The 22,584-nt window shown below is 43.8% G+C and overlaps 2 protein-coding genes across 2 annotated transcripts in view; both read left to right on the forward strand.

Annotated features, from left to right (window-relative positions):
- RTF1 (RTF1 homolog, Paf1/RNA polymerase II complex component) overlaps positions 1–11,825 on the forward strand; it is a 49,455-nt gene extending 37,630 nt beyond the window's left edge. The window contains exons 10-18 of the mRNA XM_069105778.1: positions 5,280–5,367; positions 5,465–5,572; positions 6,176–6,253; positions 6,937–7,058; positions 7,218–7,275; positions 7,504–7,581; positions 8,018–8,113; positions 8,718–8,829; positions 9,483–11,825. Coding sequence (XP_068961879.1) covers positions 5,280–5,367; positions 5,465–5,572; positions 6,176–6,253; positions 6,937–7,058; positions 7,218–7,275; positions 7,504–7,581; positions 8,018–8,113; positions 8,718–8,829; positions 9,483–9,589 — 847 coding nt within the window. The 3' untranslated portion in view covers positions 9,590–11,825. The remainder of the gene's footprint in view (positions 1–5,279; positions 5,368–5,464; positions 5,573–6,175; positions 6,254–6,936; positions 7,059–7,217; positions 7,276–7,503; positions 7,582–8,017; positions 8,114–8,717; positions 8,830–9,482) is intronic.
- Positions 11,826–17,769: 5,944 nt separating this feature from the next.
- On the forward strand, positions 17,770–19,649 carry LOC138175419 (carbohydrate sulfotransferase 8-like). The gene is made up of 2 exons (XM_069105779.1): positions 17,770–17,889; positions 18,551–19,649. The coding sequence occupies exons 1-2, from the start codon at positions 17,788–17,790 to the stop codon at positions 19,388–19,390; spliced, it is 942 nt and encodes a 313-aa protein (XP_068961880.1). The 5' UTR covers positions 17,770–17,787; the 3' UTR covers positions 19,391–19,649.
- Positions 19,650–22,584: the final 2,935 nt, after the last annotated feature.

A 22,584-nucleotide genomic window follows, 5' to 3' on the forward strand; every position in this document is an offset into this window, starting at 1 on the left:
CAAACTATTCCACATTTCTTTTTTGTGCCTTTTTTTTTTTTTTTTTTGCTTTTTTGGAGGGCAGTTGGGGTTAAGTGGCTTGCCCAAGATCACATGGCTAGTTTTTGTGTTAAGTTTCTGAGGCTGGATTTGAATTCAGGTCCTCCTGATTCCAGGGCCAGTACTCTATTACTGTACCACCTAGCCTCCCCTATTCCACATTTCAACAGCCATATCATCATCTTCCAGTCTTAAATATCTCTGATGCTATCTTTTATACCAATTCTGTGCACTGAAAATATGGTACATTTTATTCATGTTTACCATATAAACAATTGTACATAGACTCTGATTATTTACCAGTTGACTACCCAGCCCAACCCTATCCCCTCCTGCCCCTCCCAAAAAAGATTTGTATATTGTTATTTATGGAGTAATAACTAAATCATTGAGCTTGTTTCTGGGATCCCTTTTGAATTTTTCTGTTTAATTACTGTTGTGGCACTTTTTTATAATTCAGGTCTGTGGTTCTGCTTTCTTCATGGCTTAATAATATTGTCATTCTTTGGATTCTTTATATTCATTGGGTTTTTTTATGGTTAAATTATACTCTGTGACAGTTATAAGCCATAACTTATTTAATCCTAGTTGTTGGGCACTTAGTTGTTTTCAGTTTTTTGCTATTAGAGATAGTGCTGCTAGCAGTATTCGTGTACAAAACTAGGAGATAGATAACTTAAATAGACCAATCTGAATATCAGAGATTAGGAATGCCATTACTTAATTACCACGTAATAAGCCACCAAGATTATATAGATTCATACATTTTTCTTCTTTTGCAAAGAATAAGCCCTTTATTATATAGACTTTTTTTTTTTTGCTTTTTGGAGGGCAATTGGGGTCAAGTGACTTGCCCAAGGTCACACAGCTAGGTGTGTGTGTGTGTGTGTGTGTGTGTGTGTGTGTGTGTGTGTGTGTGAAGTTTAAGTGTCTGAGGTCGGATCCGAACTCAGGTCCTCCTGACTCCGGGGCCGGCATTCTACTCACTGCGCCACCTAGCTGCCCCTATATAGACTTTCATAATAGAGATAGCTACTACCTATTTCTGTGAGACAAATCTTAATTATTATTGATTTAAAATATTGACTAAATATCCAGTGTAAATTAAATTCTTGATTTTTTTATTTTGTATAGTTCTTATCCATGTCTTTTCATAATTCTCCAATAGAGGATCTACTCAGTTGCCTAGAGGCCTTTCTTTACAAAGATCAGCCTTCTCTCCTTCCCAGTTCCCTCCCCCTCAGTTCCCGTTGAGAACACAAGAAAACAAAACCAGATTGCAAACATGTATAGCCAGTCAAAACAAATTTCCTCATTGGCCATTTCCTAAAAAATATTTGTATCATTCTTCATTCTGGGTTCTTCACCTTTCTAAGGGAGATGGGTAGGATGTGTTCTCTGGTCATTATGTTACTAAGGGTTCTTTGTAATGGTATTCTATCGCATTTATCTACAATAACTTGTTCATTCATTCTCCAATTTATGGGTACCCTCTCAGATTCCTATTTTTTGCTACCTCAAAAAAAAAGTTATGAAATATTTTTGTACATCCTCAGAATTTGTTTTGCATAGGTCTGATCTCTCCCCTCATCTACTCTTTGAATATCCTACCCTCCACCCCACTGCCCTTCTCTTTTATCTCCCTGTTGAATAAAATATATTTCTGTACCAAGAAAGGTCTTGAACTCTCTCTCTCTCTCTCTCTCTCTTTCTCTCTGTCTCTCTCTCTCTCTCTCTCTGTCTTCCTCTCTCTCCCTCTCTCCCTTTCCCCCTCTGTCCCTCTCTCCTTTCTTTCTTTTCACCAGTTAAGATGAAAATGAAATTCAAATGTCATCAGCTATTACCACCTCTTCATTTGTATAAATGTCTACTTGTGTATTCTGATTATGTGAGATTATTTTCTCTAACCTTCCTTCTTTTCCCTTCTCCTTCGATAGATTCCTGTTCCCCTCTCTTTCCATTTTTAAGATCATCAGAACATAACACAGCCACTGCTAGGCCTTCTATGAACCTTTCTAACCCCTCCTAAAGATATGGTTCAGAGGGGACATATGATCATCTCCCCACATTTGAATTTAAGCAATTTATCCTGAACAGTCTCTTAGTGGTCATTCATGTTTACCTTCTTATGTTTTTCTTGCTATTGTGTTTGAAATTCAGAGTTTCTCTGCAGCTCTGGTCTTTTCATCAGGAATGTTAGAAGTCTTCTGTTTCATTAAGATCCATTTTTATCCCCATAATATCAAGCTCAGTTTTAATGGGTAAGTTATTTTTTATTGAGCCCATATCCTTTGCCTTCTGGAATATCATAGTCAACTTCTCTGTTCCTTTATGGTGATGACTGCTGAATCATGTGTGATCTTAACTGTAGCTCCATGGCACTTGGATTGTTTCTTCCTAGCTTCTTGCAGTAATTTTCCTTTGACCTGGAAGCTCTGGATTTTGGCTGTGATGGTTTCATTTGAAGGTTTCTTTCAGGAGGCAACCAGTGGATTCTCTCTGTTTCTCCTTTCCCCTTCTGGTTCTAAGAGATCTGTGCAGGTTGTGGTGGTGGTGGTTGTTGTTGGAGGGGGATGGCAGGGAAGTTGGGGTTAAGTGACTTGCCCAAGGTCACACAACTTGTGTGTGTGTGTGTGTGTGTGTGTGTGTGTGAAGTGTCTGGGGCCGGATTTGAACTCAGGTCCTCCTGACTCCAGGATCGGCACTCTATTCACTGTGCCACCTAGCCACCCCATGTGCAGTTTTATTTTAAGATTTCTTGAAATAGGATGTCTAAACTTTTTTTGGTCGCGGTGTTCCATTAGTTCAACGATTCTTAATTTTTTTCCCTCGATCTGTTTCATGGGTCAGTTGTTTTTGTTATGAGAGATACTACATTTTCTTCTGGGTTTCTTTTTTTTTATTTTTAGCCTTTTGGCTTTGTTTTAGTATTTCTTGTTGCCTCCAGGACTCATTGACTTCTATTTGATCCATTCTGATTTACAGGGATTTTGTTGCTTGGGTAAAGATTTTGTGCCAAGCTACTAATTAATTCCCTTTCCCATTGTTTCTTCCATAGCTCTCATTTCTTTTCCATTTTTTTTTCACTCTCATTCCATTTATAAAACATTTTCTAATTCTTAAAAAAAAAAAACAACCAACTCTTTATCTTTCCAAGGAATCCTAGTTGAATATGTGCTCAATCTGTGTTTTTCTCTCATATTTTGCTTGTAGATGCTTTGGCGTCATTCTCTTCTTCTGCATTTGAGTCTTAAGCTTCTCTACTAGTTGATTATGATGTGGTTCTTTTTATTGTTTGTTCGTTCTTCCATCCTACTTCCTGGCTTTGGACTTGATATTAGGGCTAGGCTCTGTGGAACTTCTGGAGGGAAGGTCTGAGCTAGTCCTGTTGCTGCTTTTTTGGGTTATTGAGGGTTGGTGTTATTCCAGGATCTCAGGGATGGGCTGGAGAACTGAAAGCTTTCAGTACTCTCAGAGTGATCCAATCCAGAGCAGAGTCAGGTTGCTGCTCCCCTGATCTGAGTTCTGCAAGTTCTTGACTTGGGTTTGGGTCTGAGCAAGAGTAGCCTGCTGCTGGATTTGGCCCATATCAGCCAGCTGGAAAGTTCTATTGGTTCACAGTGGCAAAAGCACAGGCTTCTTTGTGCCCTGAGATTTCTGTCCTGGTTATTCTCCTGCAGGCAGGGCTAGTTGCTGGAAGTGATGCCCTGCTTCTCAACTTGGTTCCATGCCACACCGACATTACTTGCTGCTGCTTCTTTGTTATAGTGGGAAGAGGGCTGGAATTGGAGTCATAGAACCTGACTTCTCATCCCAGAATTGACACTTGTCAGACATTAGCAAGTCATAGTCTCTGGACCTTGACTTCCTAATCCCTAAAAAGGAGGGGTTGGACTTGAATGCTAGTAACCCTTCAAGCTCTAAATTATCTTGCTATACTTCAGATACAAAAGTTCTCATTGTAACATGCCTAAACCTACCTGTATCCACCATTTATGTCTCTCCATTTTCTTTTGAGTCACTCATAATTTTGATTCTTCAAAGATTGTGGTATTCCATAATTCATAGCTCTATAGTATCACCAGAAAAATGATAGAAGTTAAAAAAAAGAATTTTTGTGTTTAGGTATATCTTGCCATCCATCTAATGATAAACCCCCTTGCACAAGTCTAGCTTGGTCTTCAGATGCACATATTTCTTCATTTGTTTTATACTTTTCAAATTGCTAGAACTTTCCCTTATGGCATAGCCTATAGCCTTCAGGAAACCAAGATCACCTCAGCATAAGGCATTGTTTTAGAACTTTAGTAAAGATCAAAGATAACAGCTTATCTCTCTGTCCTCTATCAATCTCTGGCTTTCTATCTATATCTGTCTGTCTCTCTACTCAGAAATATATACACACATAATCATTCCATACTGGTGGTCGAATGAGTGAATAAATTGTAGTTCATTAATGTAGTAGGGTATTACTACACTATTCAAAATATTGGAATACTTTGATGGATCTGTGATCCCTTCAGTAATGCAAATCACAATCCTTCCATTTTTTTTTTATCCTATGCAACTCTATTCATGTCCTTTTATAAATATTCCAATGGAGGGATCCACCCAACATGCTGAGGTACTCCCTCAATATATTTTGACATTTCATGAATGTCAGTGGGGCATATAGATAACTACGTGACCAGCCCACCTCCTTTTCTGACCCTTCCTCTCTCAAACTTACAAATAGGAAAATTATGTAAAATGTTGAAATAATACAAACCAAAGTAAGCAGAACTAGAATAATTACATTGACTAAACCACAACAAAACTTTGTGTAAAGATAAGAAATTGGGAGAAAATACAAAGTAAATAAATTCTTGTTCAAGATATTTCTTTAAGTAGTTCTTCTTTGGGCTTGATATTAAGCTTCTTTCCTCTATTTGTTGAGATGGCCATTTATGAGAAACATTTAAAAACAAAATTATTTTAGGCCCTACCCTCAACTGTGGGTCATTTGCCATATGGTTTCCTGGGAGTCCACAAGAGATAGAACCTCTATCCTCTCCATTGTTTGTGCCATTCAGAGGGCAGGAAGGTACTAAGGATGCTTGTTCTGAATTGACCGATGGAACTTACTGAAATTTGTATTAAGGCAGCACTAATGAGAATGGTATGTAACTCTGACATAACTGTATGGTGCCTTTCACCATCACCATTTGTAGTTTGAATAGTGCTCACTTTTTTTGTCTTAGGCATGGCAGTGACCAGCGAGTGTTCCGTCTGGAGTTTGTCTCAAACCAAGAATTCACAGAAAGTGAATTCATGAAATGGAAAGAAGCGGTAAGTTGATAGACTTTAGGTAATCAAAGGTGTAACACAGTCACATTTAGAGCCATTCTTAACATTTTGTCTTTTTTTTTCCTGGTGGGATATTCAGATGTTTTCTGCTGGCATGCAGCTACCCACCTTGGATGAAATCAACAAGAAGGAATTATCCATTAAAGAAGCTTTGAATTATAAATTCAATGATCAGGATATTGAAGAGGTGAGAAGCTGATACCCCAGGGACTGGCAGTTCATCAGGGACCAGTGTCTGGTGAGGGTCAAGATTCTAGGCTCTGCTAGATTTTGAGGTCTGACACTTTTTTAGCTATTTTGTTTTCTTAATGAGTGGGGAAGAAGATTCCAAGAAGAAAGTCATAGACGGAGAAAATAAACCCAGGGTTCGGGGGTTTGAGTGCCTGACCATTCTGCCATGACTTGGTGCTTCAACGATTTTCCTTCTCCAGAGCATTTTGCTGAAGTTCATTCTCCATCTTCTGCTCCCTGTAGTTCTACAGATCTTCTCTTTGTGTTCTTCAGTTTCTGTAGTTTTCTCCTAGACAGCAGCTAGCATTACAGTCGTAGACCCACACGCTGCTGCAGATCTCATTGGCATATACTCCTTTTTCAGACTGTCCCTGAAACTTCTCCATAGCTCAGTCAGCACCAGCCTATCCCTTGGAATGAACTCTTTCTGTGGGGCCTGGCTCGGCCCTAGGAAGAGAAGCTGCTTCCAGGAAGGACTTTGTTTATCTCATCTGCAAAGATATTTTTAAAATAACAAGACTCTTACCTCATTCCTGATGTCTCCTCCTCTCCGGTACAGATTGTAAAAGAGAAAGAGAGATTCAGAAAAGCTCCACCCAACTATGCCATGAAAAAAACGCAGCTTCTGAAGGAAAAGGTAAGGGATAGTCCTTAGGCTGGTCTCAGGCTCCCCACTGATGCTTTGTTTAGGTGAAATGGAGACAAACTATTGGTGTTTTGTGGACTTGAGAAAGGCTCTGAACTAAGCATTTTCTAAGCATTTAGCATACCCTGATTGGCCCTTTTCACTTCCACAAACTAATCAAGATGATTATTATTATTTTTTTACACACGTATGTGTTTCTTCTGTTTTGCTCTCCACTGAGATTCTGTACTCTCACGTTTCATGCCTATAAAATCAGTCCCTGAACCAGCAGGAGGTAATGCTGATCATTAGACCTGGCAACATCAGTGGTATTGGCAAACAGGGATAGATTAGATTTTCTTTATATTTCCCAGTGATAACATTAAAATCTTACATATCTGTTGCTGGCATTTCATCCTTCTTAAGAATTGGCAATAGGGATGTTGTTAACCATCTTGATCACTAGGTGGCCCTGAGGAGCCAAGCAAGTAGGTAGGGAGTTTCATCACAGTTTAATAAAAACAATACTTTGCATTTTTAACAAACTTTTTCAGAATACTTCCACTTCTGATTTTTACCTTGAGAACACCCACCCACCAATAGGGATCGTTGTCTTGACTGTACCTAGAGTGAGAGACTGTAATTTATGACCTACCTAAACTAGGCCTGTCAAACAGATGACTTTGTGTTTGCAGGCCATGGCAGAGGACTTGGGAGACCAAGACAAGGCAAAACAAATCCAAGACCAACTGAATGAACTGGAGGAAAGGGCAGAGGCCCTAGATCGGCAACGAACAAAGAATATTTCTGCCATCAGGTGAGTTCATGGATCAGTCACTACCTTCCCATGGTCCCATGGGCCTTTGAGCCCAGAACAGAATCATTGAGATGATGATGGCTCCCTCCTTTAGCACATCCCCTGAGCTACTGAAGCTGATGCTTGCCTCTTGCTCATCGTATTCTGCTTTCTTCACAGTTACATCAACCAACGAAATCGGGAATGGAACATTGTCGAGTCTGAGAAAGCCCTTGTGGTGAGTGCGGCTAAGATGATGAATTTCATTTTTTGGATGCAGATTCTTTTTGTCACCTCTCTTTCACTAAATATATTGAGTTGTGAAGTTCAGGAAAATGGTAACCTTGGACGTTAGGGAACATAACTGATCTTTCTTACTCATCTCAAACCAACATGAACTTACCGTGGGTAATGAGGGAAGGAAACAAGTGATTCAGTTTCTGTAATTCATTGTTCTCTGTTTCAGGCTGAAAGTCATAACATGAAAAATCAGCAAATGGACCCCTTCACCAGGCGGCAGTGCAAACCAACTATTGTCTCTAATGTAAGTGTAGGAGTCAGAGCCAAAGAAAGCTTTTCTTAGGGCTTGGGTACACTTTGGAGATTAATAGATAACTAGCATTTGTCCTTCCTTGGACTCAGGATCCAAACATTTTATGATATCTCTTAAGCCAAGGCCTCTGAAAGTCTGTCGTAGAAGGAAAAGGGGATGGCTCTGCTGGGAATTAGTGTGGATTTCTCCCCTGTCACAGAACTAGAATGAAAACATGAGTTCTGAAAATCCTGTAGATTTGGTTACTTAGAACCTGACAGAATGTGACTTTGACAAAACCAGTGATTCCTGCTATGTTCTTCCATTGAGGAAGACTCCAGCGTGTTGGTGGGGGGTTGTTTGGGGGAAGGGGGTTGGAAAGGGTAATCTTTCTGGCAGTCAGAGTGAGTGCTGAAGAGCCTTAAATATACTTTATTTTTGTTCTCAGTCCAGAGACCCTGCTGTTCAAGCTGCCATCCTGGCTCAGCTGAATGCAAAGTATGGTTCTGGTGCATTACCAGACGCTCCGAAGGAGATGAACAAGGCAAGTACTACCCAAGTAGCCTTTTGGGCCAAGCAACTAGCTTATATGAATACATTTTCTCTAGTTCACCATTTCAGTTACTACTCGAGGAAAAGTCACTCTTGTTGAAGCTCCAAACTTGCCCTACTGTGCATTGTTTATGAAGTTAATAAGTAATTTCTGTATCTCTTCATTAGGAAGAAACCATCTAATTAAAAGCAGCTTTTCTGCTCAAGCACCAGTAAGAATTAAGTCTTGTAAAGTATGTTTTCCGCTCCCATCCCCAGTGTAGTCATCCAGATTGAAGGGACCCTCTCATGGAACAATTGAAACCCCATATATTGAGAGGAAGATATTTTAAGTACTCATGTCTGGAGTTCACTTATATCCCCTTCCTCTTGAGCTTTGAAGAAGTGACTTTCACTTCTTTGACTCTATATGCTCTCCTTTGAGAATGGGTATCTATCTGGGAAAGTGTGATTAAGCAGGTTTTCTTTAGTACTTGAGTTGGAGGGAAGAATCATTACCAGAAACTGCTGCTTTTCTTCTTTATTGTATGTCTTGCTAAGGGTTCTCAGTTTTTCTCTAGCCTTGTTTAACCTTCAGATATTTGTCTATATTACAGGGTCAAGGAAAGGACAAAGACATCAACTCTAAGTCAGCCAGTGACCTCTCAGAGGACCTGTTCAAAGTGCATGATTTTGATGTGAAGATTGACTTGCAAGTTCCCAGTTCAGGTAGGCCAGGGTGATGGGCCTGGAGATGGTGTCTAGAAATCTCAGCAGGATTGTTTTCAGGGGCCCCTGGTGGCCTACTGATCTGGGACAGTGCTTAGAGACCCACAGGGATAGGGTGTTTTGAATGGGTGCAGGTGGCATTCAGAGGGCAGTATACTTTTCTCATCTTAAAACTGTTTCCAAACCTGGGAAGACATATCTCATGCAAAATGAAGCGAGCAGAACCAGGAGAACATTGCACACAGTAACAGCAGTAATGTAAAGATGATTAACTGTGAAAAACTTGGCTACTCCAATCAGGACAGTGATCCAAGACAATTCCAAAGGACCCATGATAAAAAATGCCATCTCCCCCAGAGAGGGAACTGACAAACTCTGAATTCAGATTGAAGCATATTTTTTTAACTTTATTTATATTATTTTGTAAGCTGGACATATGTTTTGCATGACCTCATATGTATAATCAAAATCAAAATGCTTAGCTTGTCACAGGAGGGAGGAGTGGAAGGGGGAGAATTTGGAACTCAGAAGCTTAAAAAAATATTTTAAAAATGTTTTCACCATGTAATTGAGAAATATTTAATAATTTAAAAACTAAAGAAAAAAGAGAACTTCCAGTCACTGACAATTCCCATGATGTTCTCTCCACACAGAATCAAAGACGCTGGCTATCACCTCAAAGGCTCCACCAGCCAAGGATGGTGCTCCAAGAAGGTCTCTGAATTTAGAAGATTATAAGAAACGACGAGGACTTATTTGAGCAAGCCCAGCCTGCTGCTTCTGACCCTGCATGCACCGCAATGATGTTCCTCTTCTCCTTTTCTCCCTTGGTTTGCCCTCTTTGGGCTGGAGCAGCAGGGGTGCTGGGAAGAGACTCTTTAAACTGCCAGTCATCTGTAACATAAAACCATTTACTGTATAGATCTCCCTCATCTGCCCACCCTCCCTCCCCTCTTGCTGCCCCACACCTGTGTGGATTTGAGCTCTCTTGGGTTTTATCCATGTTTTTCAGTTCGCATTTTGCTTTTTATTTTGTCATCACTACAGTTCATTAGGCCACTCTGCCTATATTCAGTATTATAGCAGAGTCAGGATTCCTGCCAGAGCCTGTGGGTGGCAGCAGCAACCCTGGGCAAGTTTCTCTCTGTACCACCTTGGGCATGGCCATCAAGCTTTGGCACCTGGCCCATGTTGGCAGGGATGGGAACTGGTCACCTACAGTCTTCCTTCTCTACATCTTTCTCCACCTCTGCAGAAGGAAGTTTTTGAAAACTGGTTTAGTTTCAAAAAAGTGTACATTTTAAGAGGGAGGTATGTATGTGTGTGTGTGTGTGTATGTTTGTATGTATGTGTGTGCATATGTGTGTATACACATTTGCGTGTGTATATGTGTGTGTGTGTGGATTTTTTCCAGGTGTTTTTTTATCATTTTTAAGATGCAGTACTCTTTGTATCAGTCTGTCATGGTTCTCTACGGCTGTTTCAAATTTCTATCAGCTGTATTTGAGCATCTGAAATTACAAGAAAGAAACTTATTAAATGTGATTCTTCTTATTAAACAGGCCTGGCTACTATAGCTGTGTGACTCCCTCCCTGATTCCCTGTCACCTCTATGAACTCAGAAAAACTCCCTAGTAAAGTCCCTACCCAGTGGATGGGGAGGGGTTGAGGGTGAGAGCAACAGTCCAGAGCCAGGGTTCGAGGGAGGGCAGTGAGACTTAACTCCTCACTGATCCACAGAACGAAGGAAGTGGCTTCTCTGCTACAGTATGGAGTCTCTGCCCTCAGCCCCATGCACATGTCTGCTCTTTCTATGCCCCATAACCGTATGCTCCTAGAAATTGTTTTGCTTTTTGAGCAATTCTAAAGTTAGCTTTTTTTAAAAAAGAAAAAATAAAGATAAATTGTATAACGTGAGTGGAAAGGACACAAAAAGGCAAATTGAAAATGTTACAAGCATGTGCAGTTGTGTGTGTGTGCATATATATACATAAATGATATATGTCAGGTGTACACATCTATATGTGTATATACATGCATATATATGCACATATGTGTATATATGATATATATCACATATATGTGTGTGTATCTTTATATATATATAGTTGGTGCAGCTAATGTAATGCCAGCACAAAGGTGTGTGTGTGTGTGTGTGTGTGTGTGTGTGTCTTTATGGAATGTTTGAGAGGAGATAAGTTGACTGCTTGATAATCATTCTCAGGTGTAAAGCTCCAAATGTAAATAAAAGTGACATTTAACAAATCTTTTCAGAACAAAGTACAGCTAAATATACTAAACCAAGAACTAAGCTAAAGGAATAGCTGAGGGCTTGATGATTTCTTTGGAGGGAAAGAGAACTGGACGTTCTGCTTTGCACCTCTCTCGTCCCTGATTGACAACAGGGAGTTGGGGGAGGGGAGGGATGAAGACAAGATCAGGGTTAAGTTGTATTTAATCTTAGAAGTGAAATGGATAGCTTTCCTGAGTTATCAGATCCTCAGTGTTGTTTTAACTTAGTTTATGTTTTTCCTTAAAAAAAAAACAGGATATTTTAAAAAAAGAGTCCATTGCAATTGTGTAAAATCAGTACATGAATTGTAGAACAGGGCTACAGCAGCCACAGCTCTGCTCTGTTGTGTGAAGGAAAATTGATGGGCTTATTAAAAGAAATTTAAAAAAAAACTTATTTACTTGAATAGTCCATTGACTGAAAACCCACCCTTTGTGGACTATTGTGTAAATATGGAATCACAGACTGTTAAAACATTTTCTGGACTCTGTGCCTGAGTCACTGAGGCCATGGGGGCCTCTCACCTAACTATGTACTTGGACTTTTTTGTTTTTGTTTTTAAAAGAAGTGAATTTACAGAATCAGCCAGAATTGCTGGAGTCATTTTGATCCACCATGTAGATCTGTATTTAGCAACATTTGGATTTGGAGAATCGCGCCGATGGTGTTACAGCTGTGTAATAAAATTTGTATTAAAAAATGATTACTATTTGCATCACAGTGTAGCTGGTTTGCCACCACCTCCCCACATACTACAGATGAAACCTTCAGCCTGAGACATTGAAGCACAGAGGGGCTCTCATTTGGACTGACTGCAATATAGTTAGAAAAAAAAGAAATCAACCAAAGAAGACTCAAGGGTGAACTTCACTCATCAGCTGAATAGCCTGCCTGTGGCTCTGCCTCCCTCCCCAAGACTGCTAACTCTTCTCCAGGGTCATGAGAAGCAGGTGTATCACTTGGTTCCAAAAAACTGGCATTGTCACAAAGCTGTGGTCTCTAGGGCTGTGCACAGTTGTTTCATGCCCAGAGTGAGCAGCAACAGAGTCCAGCTCAGCTTGCACTGTGGTGCTGCCGTGATGATGGGAACATTGGCTGAGGGGCTGGTTTACACAAATTTTCTGTTTCTTCCAGGAAAGGTAATGCCTTCCCTTCTGTCCATATGCTGAGCTCATGATGTACAGATCTGAATGTCTGTCAGTCTTGCTTTTCCTCTTCTGACAGGTGTGGGGGTAAAGCCTCGTTTCCCTTCAGAAGGGATGATTTTATTTGCTTTTGTTTGTGTGGAGTCCTGACTTGTCACTCAAACTGTACAGATATCTGTAAATAAACTTTATGCCCTGTTTTAACAAGGGGATCAGATTTAATCCGATGATTACATCCCAAGTGGCAAAGTCTGTCACAGAGCTGTGTCCTAAAAGCTTAAGAATTCCTCTCCTTTTTCTCTTTATGCTTCACTTCCTTTTGCTCTTGGGCCAAAGATGAGGGACCCAGAAGCTTTCTCATTTCTCAGACCTTAAGTAACCCGGCTTCCTGAGATTCGTTCCTGTCATCCTTTCATTACCTTACTTACAGTAAGGCAGCTAGGTGACTTGGAAAATAGTGATATCTTACCTTAGGTATTCCGCAGCGGTTCTTGTTAGAGTGGGAGAGAACATGATATTGCAGCTTTTTCCACTACCTGTGTTTAACGGCAGTGATGCCCCTTGACTCCCTCACACACTGCAGAAAGGCAAGCCTTGTGAGAGATGGCTCTCTATTAAACTGAAATTTGCTGCCTTCCACCTACACTACAAGATGACTGCATTGCTACCAGCACACTGGTTTGCAGAGGCCGTTTGGAAGAGGATGGTTCTTTGAGCTTTCAGCTGAATTAAGCACCAAGAATGCCCAGTTGGGTACCAGTCACCACCTCTGGGCTATAGGATTGTGAGTGATATGTGTAGATTCAAAGAAGGCATTAACTCATTCCGAAGCCCTTAGAGGGAAGGACTATACAATAGTTCTAAGACCCAACCCTAATGTAAGGTGATGGTGCTGACACAATTCTACAGAATCCACTTAGTCTGAAATGATGAGATAAATTTGAACATCAGCCCCAGTGAGAGGACATTTTAAGGTCTCTTTCTGTAAGTGGCAGGTGGGACTGCCTAGTATTGTTTCTGTGGCCACAAGCATTTCTTGGTGTCTGGTTTTGTGAGAAAAAGTTCCCAGAGAGGATCTGTCTGGGGGAGGGAATCCTTAATCCAGCCTGATACATATTAGCTTGGGAAACTGTGGGACCTGTCTTGTTCTTTAGCACCTTGCTCCATAAAGAGCTGACACAACTTCATAAGTTCCTAAAACCTTACATTCTTGGAGGATTCTCTCCCTCCCTCCCCATTTAGACACACCCACAACAGTCCGAATAGGCTTAAGAATGTACTGGGCCTTCCCTCTTCCCCTCCCTCTCCTGGAAGGGTTTGGCTCAGAAATGGGCACTGCCCCTCTTGGTGGGGGAGGAAGCTGGCAGAGCTGGGTGCTGCAGGGTGCTTTTCCCAAGCATTGTTTGCAGCAAGGGATCTGGAAATTCCCAAGGTCAGGTTGGACCAGACTGATTTGAGGATGGGGTGGGGTGGGGGATGGGATGAAGATGGGAAGGGAGGAAGCTCTTCAAGACTATGAAGGAATCTTGGCAGGGCCCCAAGGTTAGGAGGTCAGATATAAACAACAGGCATCCCTGCGGCCTAGACAAGAATGGGGAGACTGTTTCTGGACCATACCCTCTGGATAGACAGGACACAGCCTATGTTGCCAGCCCACACCTGGGAAGGTAACCCAGCAGTCAAATCCAAGGGACCAGAATTTTAAGATCCCAGGGAATACATAAGTGGGAAAGGAAGAAAGGAGTAGTGGCAAAATCAAAGTCAAAAATTAAAAATCCCTGGAAGAATTCCTCTTTCTACCATAAAGATTAAGATTCCAGTATAAAAGGTAGCAAGAGATAAGGAAAGTCCTCTGTTTGAAAAGCCTAACATAGAGACTGAGGACCTGAAGGAAAGCAGAAGTAGTTGGGGGGTAGGGGGAGGGAAGGGGAAGAAATATAGAAATGTTGGGCTGAACATCTCAGAATAGGCTAATAGATGGAAGGGACTTATCCTCAGATAAATACACTGAGTTCTAGAGAAGGACGTGGCTTGCTCAAAGTCACAGTTACAGCTAAGCCTAGAACTCAGATGTGGACTCTCATTTTGTTCACTCCCACAGCCCACCCCATCCTACTGGCCTGGCAAAGACCACAAGCAGGGGGTACTTGGAAGTGAGTGGGGTGCAGGCTGAAAAGGCAGGTGTGGTATAGTGAAAAGTGCTGGAGTTGGATTCAAATGACCCATTTGGGTTGAATTCCATTTCTACCACTTACTGTGTTACTTGAAAAGAGTCACAACCTTTCTGGGTTTCCATTTCCTCATCTATAAAAGAAAAGTATTAGGCTACAAGGTCATAGATTTGGACCTAGAATGGACCTTACAGTTATCTGTTCCAAACCCACCACTCATATTTACAGAGAGGGAAATAGAGGCCCAGAGAAATTAAGCAGCTTGTCAAAGGTCACAGAGGAGGGAGCTGAAAGCAGGTCTCCCTACTCCACTACCTCAGGCTACCCCTTTTCGCCATTCTATAAAAGAAATAGGCTAGATAATCTCGAAGGAGCATCTGGAGCAGTTATAGGGGGGGGGGGGGGAGGCAGGGAGCTCCAGGAGACAAGAAACAAATCAAAGAAGTTTCCCTTCACATCCAGGGTTTGCACACACCTCCTGCCCCGTATCTGAGAGGGCACAGAGCAGCGACCCTGCCTGATCATGGCAGAAGAGCTGACTTGGTGGGGAGGGGAAGCAGAGGGGCTGAACCTCTGGCTGGGGAAGGCGGTGCTCAGCCAGCTCCCAAGGCAGGGCTGGAGGGCGAGGGTGTGTCTATCTCCCGAAGGGTGAGCTGGGATTCAGTCCCCAGTGGGGATCACTGCGCTCTGCAGATCTCAGGACCCTCCCAGACCTTTCTCCACACTCCCAGAGCAGGCTTCGTTTTTGATTCCTGATCCCTTCCACTTACTTAGCCCGATCCAGGAGTTACCTCAGCTTTTCCCCGGAAAGCTTTCTGCAACTACTCCGACATCTTTCCAGGTGAGACTTGGGAATGCTCCAGAAACTCTCCTGGGGATACCTGAACTTAGAGCTGTGACTTGGCATTTTTCTTTTTCTCCATCTGGGGCAAAAGCATCTTGGGGGAGAAGGATGGGAAAAGAGTGAGAGTACAAAGTCTTAAACTGCCCTTGCATCTGAGCCGGGAGAGGGGGCATCCTGTTCTACAACCTTCATCTTCCTCTGGTCCAAAACCTCACTCTTTGCCCTCTCCTGAGTCACCTTCACCCTCAGACTCCCCATCCTCTCCTTCCTCACAGAAGCCAAAACCTCTGGATGCCTCAGGAAATAAGCCCAAGTAGAATAGAAGAAATAACCACTCCAAGTAGTTACCTGGGTCACAGCCTTCACCACCCCCCTCCCCCATCCTAGTTTTGATTCTGCCTAGACCCAAGGATGTTTTGGCCTCCTTCTTACACTGCCTAGACCGAGCCACCCTGGGGATCCTGGTAAGGAGGGCACTTATGGGAAGGGAAGCTAATTAAGCCCTTAGGCTGAAACCCAGAAGGCAGGAGGAGTGCATCAATGAGACGGAAGCTAACCACCACTGCAGGCAGTGCTCTCTGTCCCAGGACCAACGACTAAGTCCTAAAGACAATCCCAGCAGCCTAGAGGACCTGGTTCTCAAGTTGGCCAGAGGAAAGTGACATCCTGAGCTAGAAGCAGAGTTTAACCAGGAACCTAATTCTCCCAGGTAGAAAAAGCTCAGCAGTAGCAGTGCTTTTTGTCCCCTATGGCTCAAGCATTACTTATCTCAGAGACGAAGCAATTCAGAGAGGTCCGTGTGCAGATGCTGGGGAGCAAAGTGTGCATGTGTCAGACTTCCAGTAAAATGTCAGCTTTCCGAGGACAGGGACTCTTCTTCCTTTGGTCCTTATATCTCCAGCACTTAGCACATAATAAGTGGTTTGGTTTTTGCTTTTTATTTGTATTCCCAGGGAATAGTGCACGGCCTGGCTGCATTCATGAATGTTTGTTGATTCATTAATCAAAGCTGGTTGGCTTGGGTTGGAGAGTGCATCTCCAGCTGTTGCCACCACAGTTAACCTCTAGGAGGCTCTGTTCTCTCTACTCCTCCAGGGTTGAGTGTGATCTAAAAGCTCCTATATTCAAATCAATGGGGACAAGATTGATATTTTTCAAAAGAGTTTTATGAGACAGAGACAGATAGAGGGAAAGACAAAGAGACAGAAGAACAGACAAAGAGACAGAGAGAGGAGGGGAGGGAGAGTTGAGGGGAAAGGAGAGGAGAGAAAGGGAGAGTAGAGAAGAGGGGGAGGCTGAGAGAGAGGAGAGGAGAGAGGGAAAGGACAAAGAGAATAGGGAGAGGAGAGAAAAGGGAAAGAGTAGAGAGAAGAGGGGAGGAGAGGGAGAAGAGGGAGGGAGGGAGGGAAGGAGAGAGAGAGAGAGAGAGAGAGAGAGAGAGAGAGAGAGAGAGAGAGAGAGAGAGAGAGAACAGTATAGATTTTCAGAGCACCAAAATCTTGTGTTGTATATTCACAGGTTGTCTTGTGGCAGCCACAATTTGAGGAAGTTGTCCCTTTTATAATTCATCCCTCCAAAAATAAAACCCTACTGCCCAAGGACCCTACCCTCAATTCCCTTCTCCCCCATAAAGAAGTGAGCCCTCAGGATAATAAACCTGTTAATAAGTGATCCTCAGTAGCTATGTGACTCTGGTCAAGTCTGTTTCAGATTCCTCATCTGTAAAATGGGGATAGAGTTGTGGGGATAAAATGAAATAGTGGGGAAGCATTTTACAAACCTTAAAGAGTATATAAATACTAGTTATTAGCTATAATTAGTCTATCCTTCCCCAGTCCGTCATCTCACATGCACAGCCAATACTGAGCTGATCTATTGCCCCCATCACAGTAAAAGGTAGATAAGACTGCAACTCCCCCTCTGTTCCTATAGACAAGTCTTTAAATGGAAGTGCTTAATTTAGCTGTAATTGGTGGTAGGAGGTGTGGGAAGGAGGGGTAAAAGGAGGGAGAAAGGAAAGTGACTAATTGCATCTTTTCTGAACCAGTGGACAGCTCTCACTCTCAGAAAAAAAAGGGCCTAGTGGAGGCATCTGTGCCAAAGTGGACTTGGAATCACAAGGGTTTGGGTTCAAATGCCAGATCCACCATTTAGTCCCTGTACCACCCCGGGTAAGTCTACAACCTCTCTGAGTCTCAATTTCCTTATCTCTAAAATTGAGGGAAATTGAACTAGAGAAGACTCTTTCCAATTCCAAATCTTATGAACTCCTCCTGCCACCACCACCACCAAGAGAAACATGCCCCGGGTTATCAACCTAAGTTGGCTGGCAGAAACAGTGGGGAGACAGTGGAGAGAGAAGGAAAGGGTCAAGATAGAGACCCTGGAATCCCTTCAGCCCCGTGGAGGGAGGGAGGGAAGGAGAATGCATGGGGCTGACTCTCCCTCTCTAGTCCTCCTGCCTGATTCCATCCTGTAGGCTCCCCTGAGCTCCTGAAAGTCAGGATGGGGCAAGTGTCCTACAAACTGCGCTGTCTTTTTGGCCTGTGTCTCCTGTTGCTCTGGATCTATTACCGGCAGCTGGAGATCCCCCCAACTGGTAAGCAACTCCGGTAAAAATGCCTGCCCTGGAGGGAAACAAGGGGCTAATCAGGTGTATAGCCACATTTCTTTCTTTTCTTTCTTTCTTTCTTTTTTTGAGGGAGGTGATGGTGGCAATGTTCAGTAATAGCACTCTTTGAAAGGAAACCCTTTCTACTAATCAACTTATTTTCTAAGACTAAATCATAATTGCTCGAGGTCACGGAGAAGTTAGTTGAGTGACGTCCATCCTCACCCAGATGAGAGATATGTGTCAAAAAAGGAATCTGAACCTTCCTGACTTTATGGCTGGCTATATGATGCTTCTCCAGCAAGATTGCTCGGTTGTAAACTCCTGAAAAAACAGGAGCCGCATCTGATTCCTGAGTTTCCTCTTCTGTAAAAGGAGAAGATTGTGGAGTAAACAGGCATCTCCCTAATAGAGACAGTAATAGCTAGTGTTTATGTAACGCTTTAAGGTTTGCAAAACGCTTTACATATACTTAACTCGTTTGATACAACAGCCTCGAGGCATAGGTGCTACTATTATCCTCATTTTACAGATGGGGAAACTAAGGCACGGCGAGGTTTAAATTAGTTGCCTCGGGGACAGCATTAGAACTCAGGACTGCCGGATTCCAGGTCCTGGGCTCATTCCACGGCGCCCTCTGACGCCACCCCATCCTTCCCTATCCGAACAGACACCCACGGCCCCTGGCAACGCACGCAGCAGCTCCGCCTGGCGCAGCTGAACGCCGCCTGCAAGAGGCACGGACTCTGGAGGTCCAGCAGCCTCCCCTTGGCCAAGCAGGTAGCCCGGCAGCTGCTGGTGGAGCCCAACCACCGCCTGCTGTTCTGCGAGGTGCCCAAGGCGGGCTGCTCCAACTGGAGGCGCGTGCTGCTGCTGCTCGCCCTCAACCTGAGCCGCTGGGACCCGGCCGAGGTGGAGTCCGACAGCGTGCACCACACGCGCCTCCTGCACCGGCTCAGCGCGTTCCAGCCCCCCGAGTGCGACCTCGTGTTGAAGCACTACACCCCGGTGCTGGTTACCCGTCACCCGCTGGAGCGCCTAGTCTCCGCCTACCGCGACAAGCTCCTGCACTCGGAGCCCTACTACATGCACCTGGCGGCCAGAATGCGCACCGCCGTCCGCGGGGCCCGAGACCCGGAGAACCAGCGCAACCTCACCTTCGCCGAATTCGTGACTTTCGTGCTGCGGCAGTCTCCCGCCAAGCTGGACGTCCACTGGAAGCCCATAGCGCTGCTCTGTTCGCCTTGCAGCGTGCGCTACGATGTGCTGATCCGGCACGAGAGCTTGAGCTCGGAGGCGGGGCACGCGCTGAGCTTCCTGGGAATCCCTGTCCAGGGGCTCTTTCCCTCCATCAAGGTGCACCAGAGCGAGAGGCGCACGGACCGCCAGCTCACTCGGCACTACCTTGGTCAGCTCAGCCCTGAACAGCTGAGTGGTCTCTACAGCCTCTACTTCCTCGATTTTACGCTCTTTGGGTACCATCCACTGAACCCCTGACTACCGTAGTGCCCTGCATGGGAGCTGGAGGCTGGCCGACAGCAATTCAGTTCATTTCTACTCAGCAAGCCTTTGTCGAGGTCCTCGGAGTTGGGGGGAGTACAGAGATAAAATAAAACCAAACAGTGCCGGCCCTCATGAAGCTTATTTGCACCAGAGTGTAAAACGATAGATACATAAAGATGTGAATACGAGATAAATACGAAATAAAGAAAAAGCAAATATAGTTTGGCCAAAACACTAAAAACTGGGGCGGGGCGAGGGGGGACCTTTGTAGGAGTATGATTCTAACCTTAACGATCCTTGAAGGAAGTTAGGGATTCAAAAAAATAAAAAGCAGGAAGGTGGGGCGCGGGGAAGGCCATTCCTCCTTGGAAAGGCAAGATGTCGGGAAATGAGAGTGTGGTGAATGTGGGTGTCGCGAGGAGCCCAGTGTGGCTGGAACATAAAGAACACCTGAGAGTAAAGAAGTGGGATCCCAACCGGGCTTCGGAACGTCGCCCCTCACATAGGGAAATTGCTTCTCTGTGACTCAGTCAGTGAGTAACTCAGTAACATTACAGTGGCTTGTAAATCTGCTACGGGTGGGGATGGCGGGAGGAGTTTTACAGCCACAACACCCAGGCCCTGGATGTCAAATCACACACACCTTTCCTAAACCTAAGTTATAGCTCTGTTTGATTTACATACGTAAGGGAAAGTTTATTTACCTCCTATTACAGGAATGTCCTCTGGGAGGAGCAGAGGGTTTCTGTCAGCTTTCTTCCTGGGTTAGCTCCTTCCCTCCCTCCCTGTCTCCCTCCCTCCCTCCCTTCCTTCCTCCCTCCCTTCCTTCCTCCCTTCCTTCCTTCCTTCCTTCCTTCCTTCCTTCCTTCCTTCCTTCCTTCCTTCCTTCCTTCCTTCCTTCCCTCCTTCCTTCCTTCCTTCTTTCCTTTCTTCCTTATGTCCTTCCCAAACCCTTGCTTTTGGGTTACCAATTATGTCTGAGTGTCCTGTTCCTTTGGTAACCTCTCACCTGCACCTCTGTTAGAACAGCTGATTTTGCCAAAGGTTCCTTCCAGCTCCCAACTCCTTTTGGCTTCTGGGAAAAGTGCACCTGAGAGAGTTAGGAAATATTTTTTTTAGCTGTGTCATAAGAATAAATGTTCTTGTTCTGCATCCACAGGAGTGGTGACACATTTTGTTCATCACAGGTGAGAGTGACTTAAAGCCCTCAGGAACATTACTTTCAGAGAGATGGATCTCCCTGGATAAAGGCATCTTGCTGTCTTGTCCTCACTATATGCCCTCCTCCCATTCTATATGAAGAAGGTCCCTGGAAATGCCATGATTCTGTTTGGGATTGGAAAGGTTAAAGTATTCCAGAGAAGAGAAAAATGGGTTTCAGTGTCAGAGCCTGAGAGACGTCACCTCTGAAGCCAGGGAAAGGACACACACTAGGGCTAAAGAAGAGGTTCTTCATCTTTCGTGTGTATGGACCCTTTCAGCAGTCAGGCAAAGCCTATGGACCTCCTCCTCAGAAGGTTTTTAAATTCATAAAATGAAGTATGTAGAATTACAAGGGAAACTAATGATATGGTAATACAGTTTTACACACACTATATCTATCTCTTATCTATATCTACCTATATATAATATATATATATATAATTTCAGAGAGCCCAGGTTAAGAACATCGGGCAAGATGCCAGACTCCTTGTCCCCGGGGTCCATGAGTTTGCCCAAGCTCTTTGCCTCTGATAAGTCAGCTTCTTTCTGACCTTTCCCCACACCCCTATCCAAGCCTCATGTCTCTTTGTAGAGAAGTATTAGATGACCTGAGCAAAGAGAAGGGCTGGTTTGATCATGTACAGGTACATGTTTAAGCCTTGAATTTGAACTAAAGATTGGGAGCGGGGTGGGGACTTTCAACTGGGCTACAGCAATATCACTGAGGGCCTACAAAGGTAATAGCACCATAGCAGGCACATTTGCTGATCCTACTGTTTTTATCATTTAGAAGGGTCTTGAACCTGAGTTCAAATCTGGCCTCAGACACTTAACACAATTCTAGCTGTGTGGCCTTGGGCAAGTCACTTAACCTCAATTGCCCTACCTTCCCCCTCCAAAAAGCAAAAAAAAAGAAAGGAAGGAAGGAAGGAAGGAAGAAAGAAAGAAAGAAAAAAAGAAAGAAAGAAAGAAAGAAAGAAAGAAAGAAAGAAAGAAAGAAAGAAAGAAAGAAAGAAAGAAAGAAAGAAAGAAAGAAAGAAAGAAAGAAAGAAAGAAAGAAAGAAAGAAAGATCTTGAGTGGTCTGATCCAGGCAACAATCTTTTTCCAGAAAACACATTTGCCTTGGATAAACGGATTATCACAGATCCCTGTCACAGGGGACGTCCTGCACCAGTGATGGAAATAGGTCAGTGTCTGGCCCCACACAAGCAAGGAAAATTTACTTCTGTTTTAAAAGCCCTCCTTTTACAGGAGAGAGCAGAAGGTTTCCTTCAGCCTTCTTCTAGGTTAGTTTGCATCCTTCCTTCTCTCCCTCACAAAGCCTTGCTTCTGGGCAATCCATTATGCTTCTTTCTAACCCCCAACTAGAATCACACTCAGGTTGTAAAAGGCAGGGATGATCCAAGGCTGGGGAATAGCTGAAAGGAACTATGAGGCCTGGCAGGGGCCTGGGCTCCAGCTGTATTTGGGCTATGCCTGCCCTCTGGTGCCTTTAGAGAAGATACTCAGCTCTTCAGTTGCCCACAAAAGTGTATGCTTTGCCCCGTCTCTCTCTCCCACACAACCTAGGTACGCTAAGTGGCAAAATCAATAGAGCACTGGGACTAGAATCAGGAGGACCTGAATTCATATCCAGTCCCAGAGACTTACTAACTGTGATCCTGGGTAAGTCACTCAACCTCTCTCTGTCTCGGTTTCCTCATCTGTAAAATGGGTATAATAATAGCAACTACTTCACAGGGCTGTTGTAAAGATCAAATGAGATAATGTTTGTAAAGTGCTTCTCATAGTGCCAGAAACACAGTAAGCACTCAATAAATGCTTGTTTCCCTCCCTTCCTCCCTTCCTTGCTCCCTTCTTCCCTCCCTCCCTTCCTCCCTTCTTCCCTCTCTCCCTTCCTTCCTTCCTTCTTTTCTTCCTTCCTTCCTTCCTTCCTTCCTTCCTTCCTTCCTTCCTTCCTTCCTTCCTTCCTTCCTTCCTTCCT

The sequence above is a fragment of the Petaurus breviceps genome, unplaced genomic scaffold, assembly GCF_028583685.1.
Source record: "Petaurus breviceps papuanus isolate PSGF00001 unplaced genomic scaffold, PetGlider_PUasm1.0 77, whole genome shotgun sequence".
Taxonomy (NCBI): Eukaryota; Metazoa; Chordata; class Mammalia; order Diprotodontia; family Petauridae; genus Petaurus; species Petaurus breviceps.

What these genes read in the sequence shown, in the direction of transcription:
- LOC138175419 (XM_069105779.1), top strand. Translation starts at nt 17,788, where the DNA reads ATGGGGCAAGTGTCCTACAAACTGCGCTGTCTTTTTGGCCTGTGTCTC. An exon ending in TCCCCCCAACTGGTAAGCAA is followed by an intron (nt 17,890 to 18,550) that starts CTCCGGTAAAAA and finishes ACCCCATCCTTC; the next exon opens with CCTATCCGAACAGACACCCA.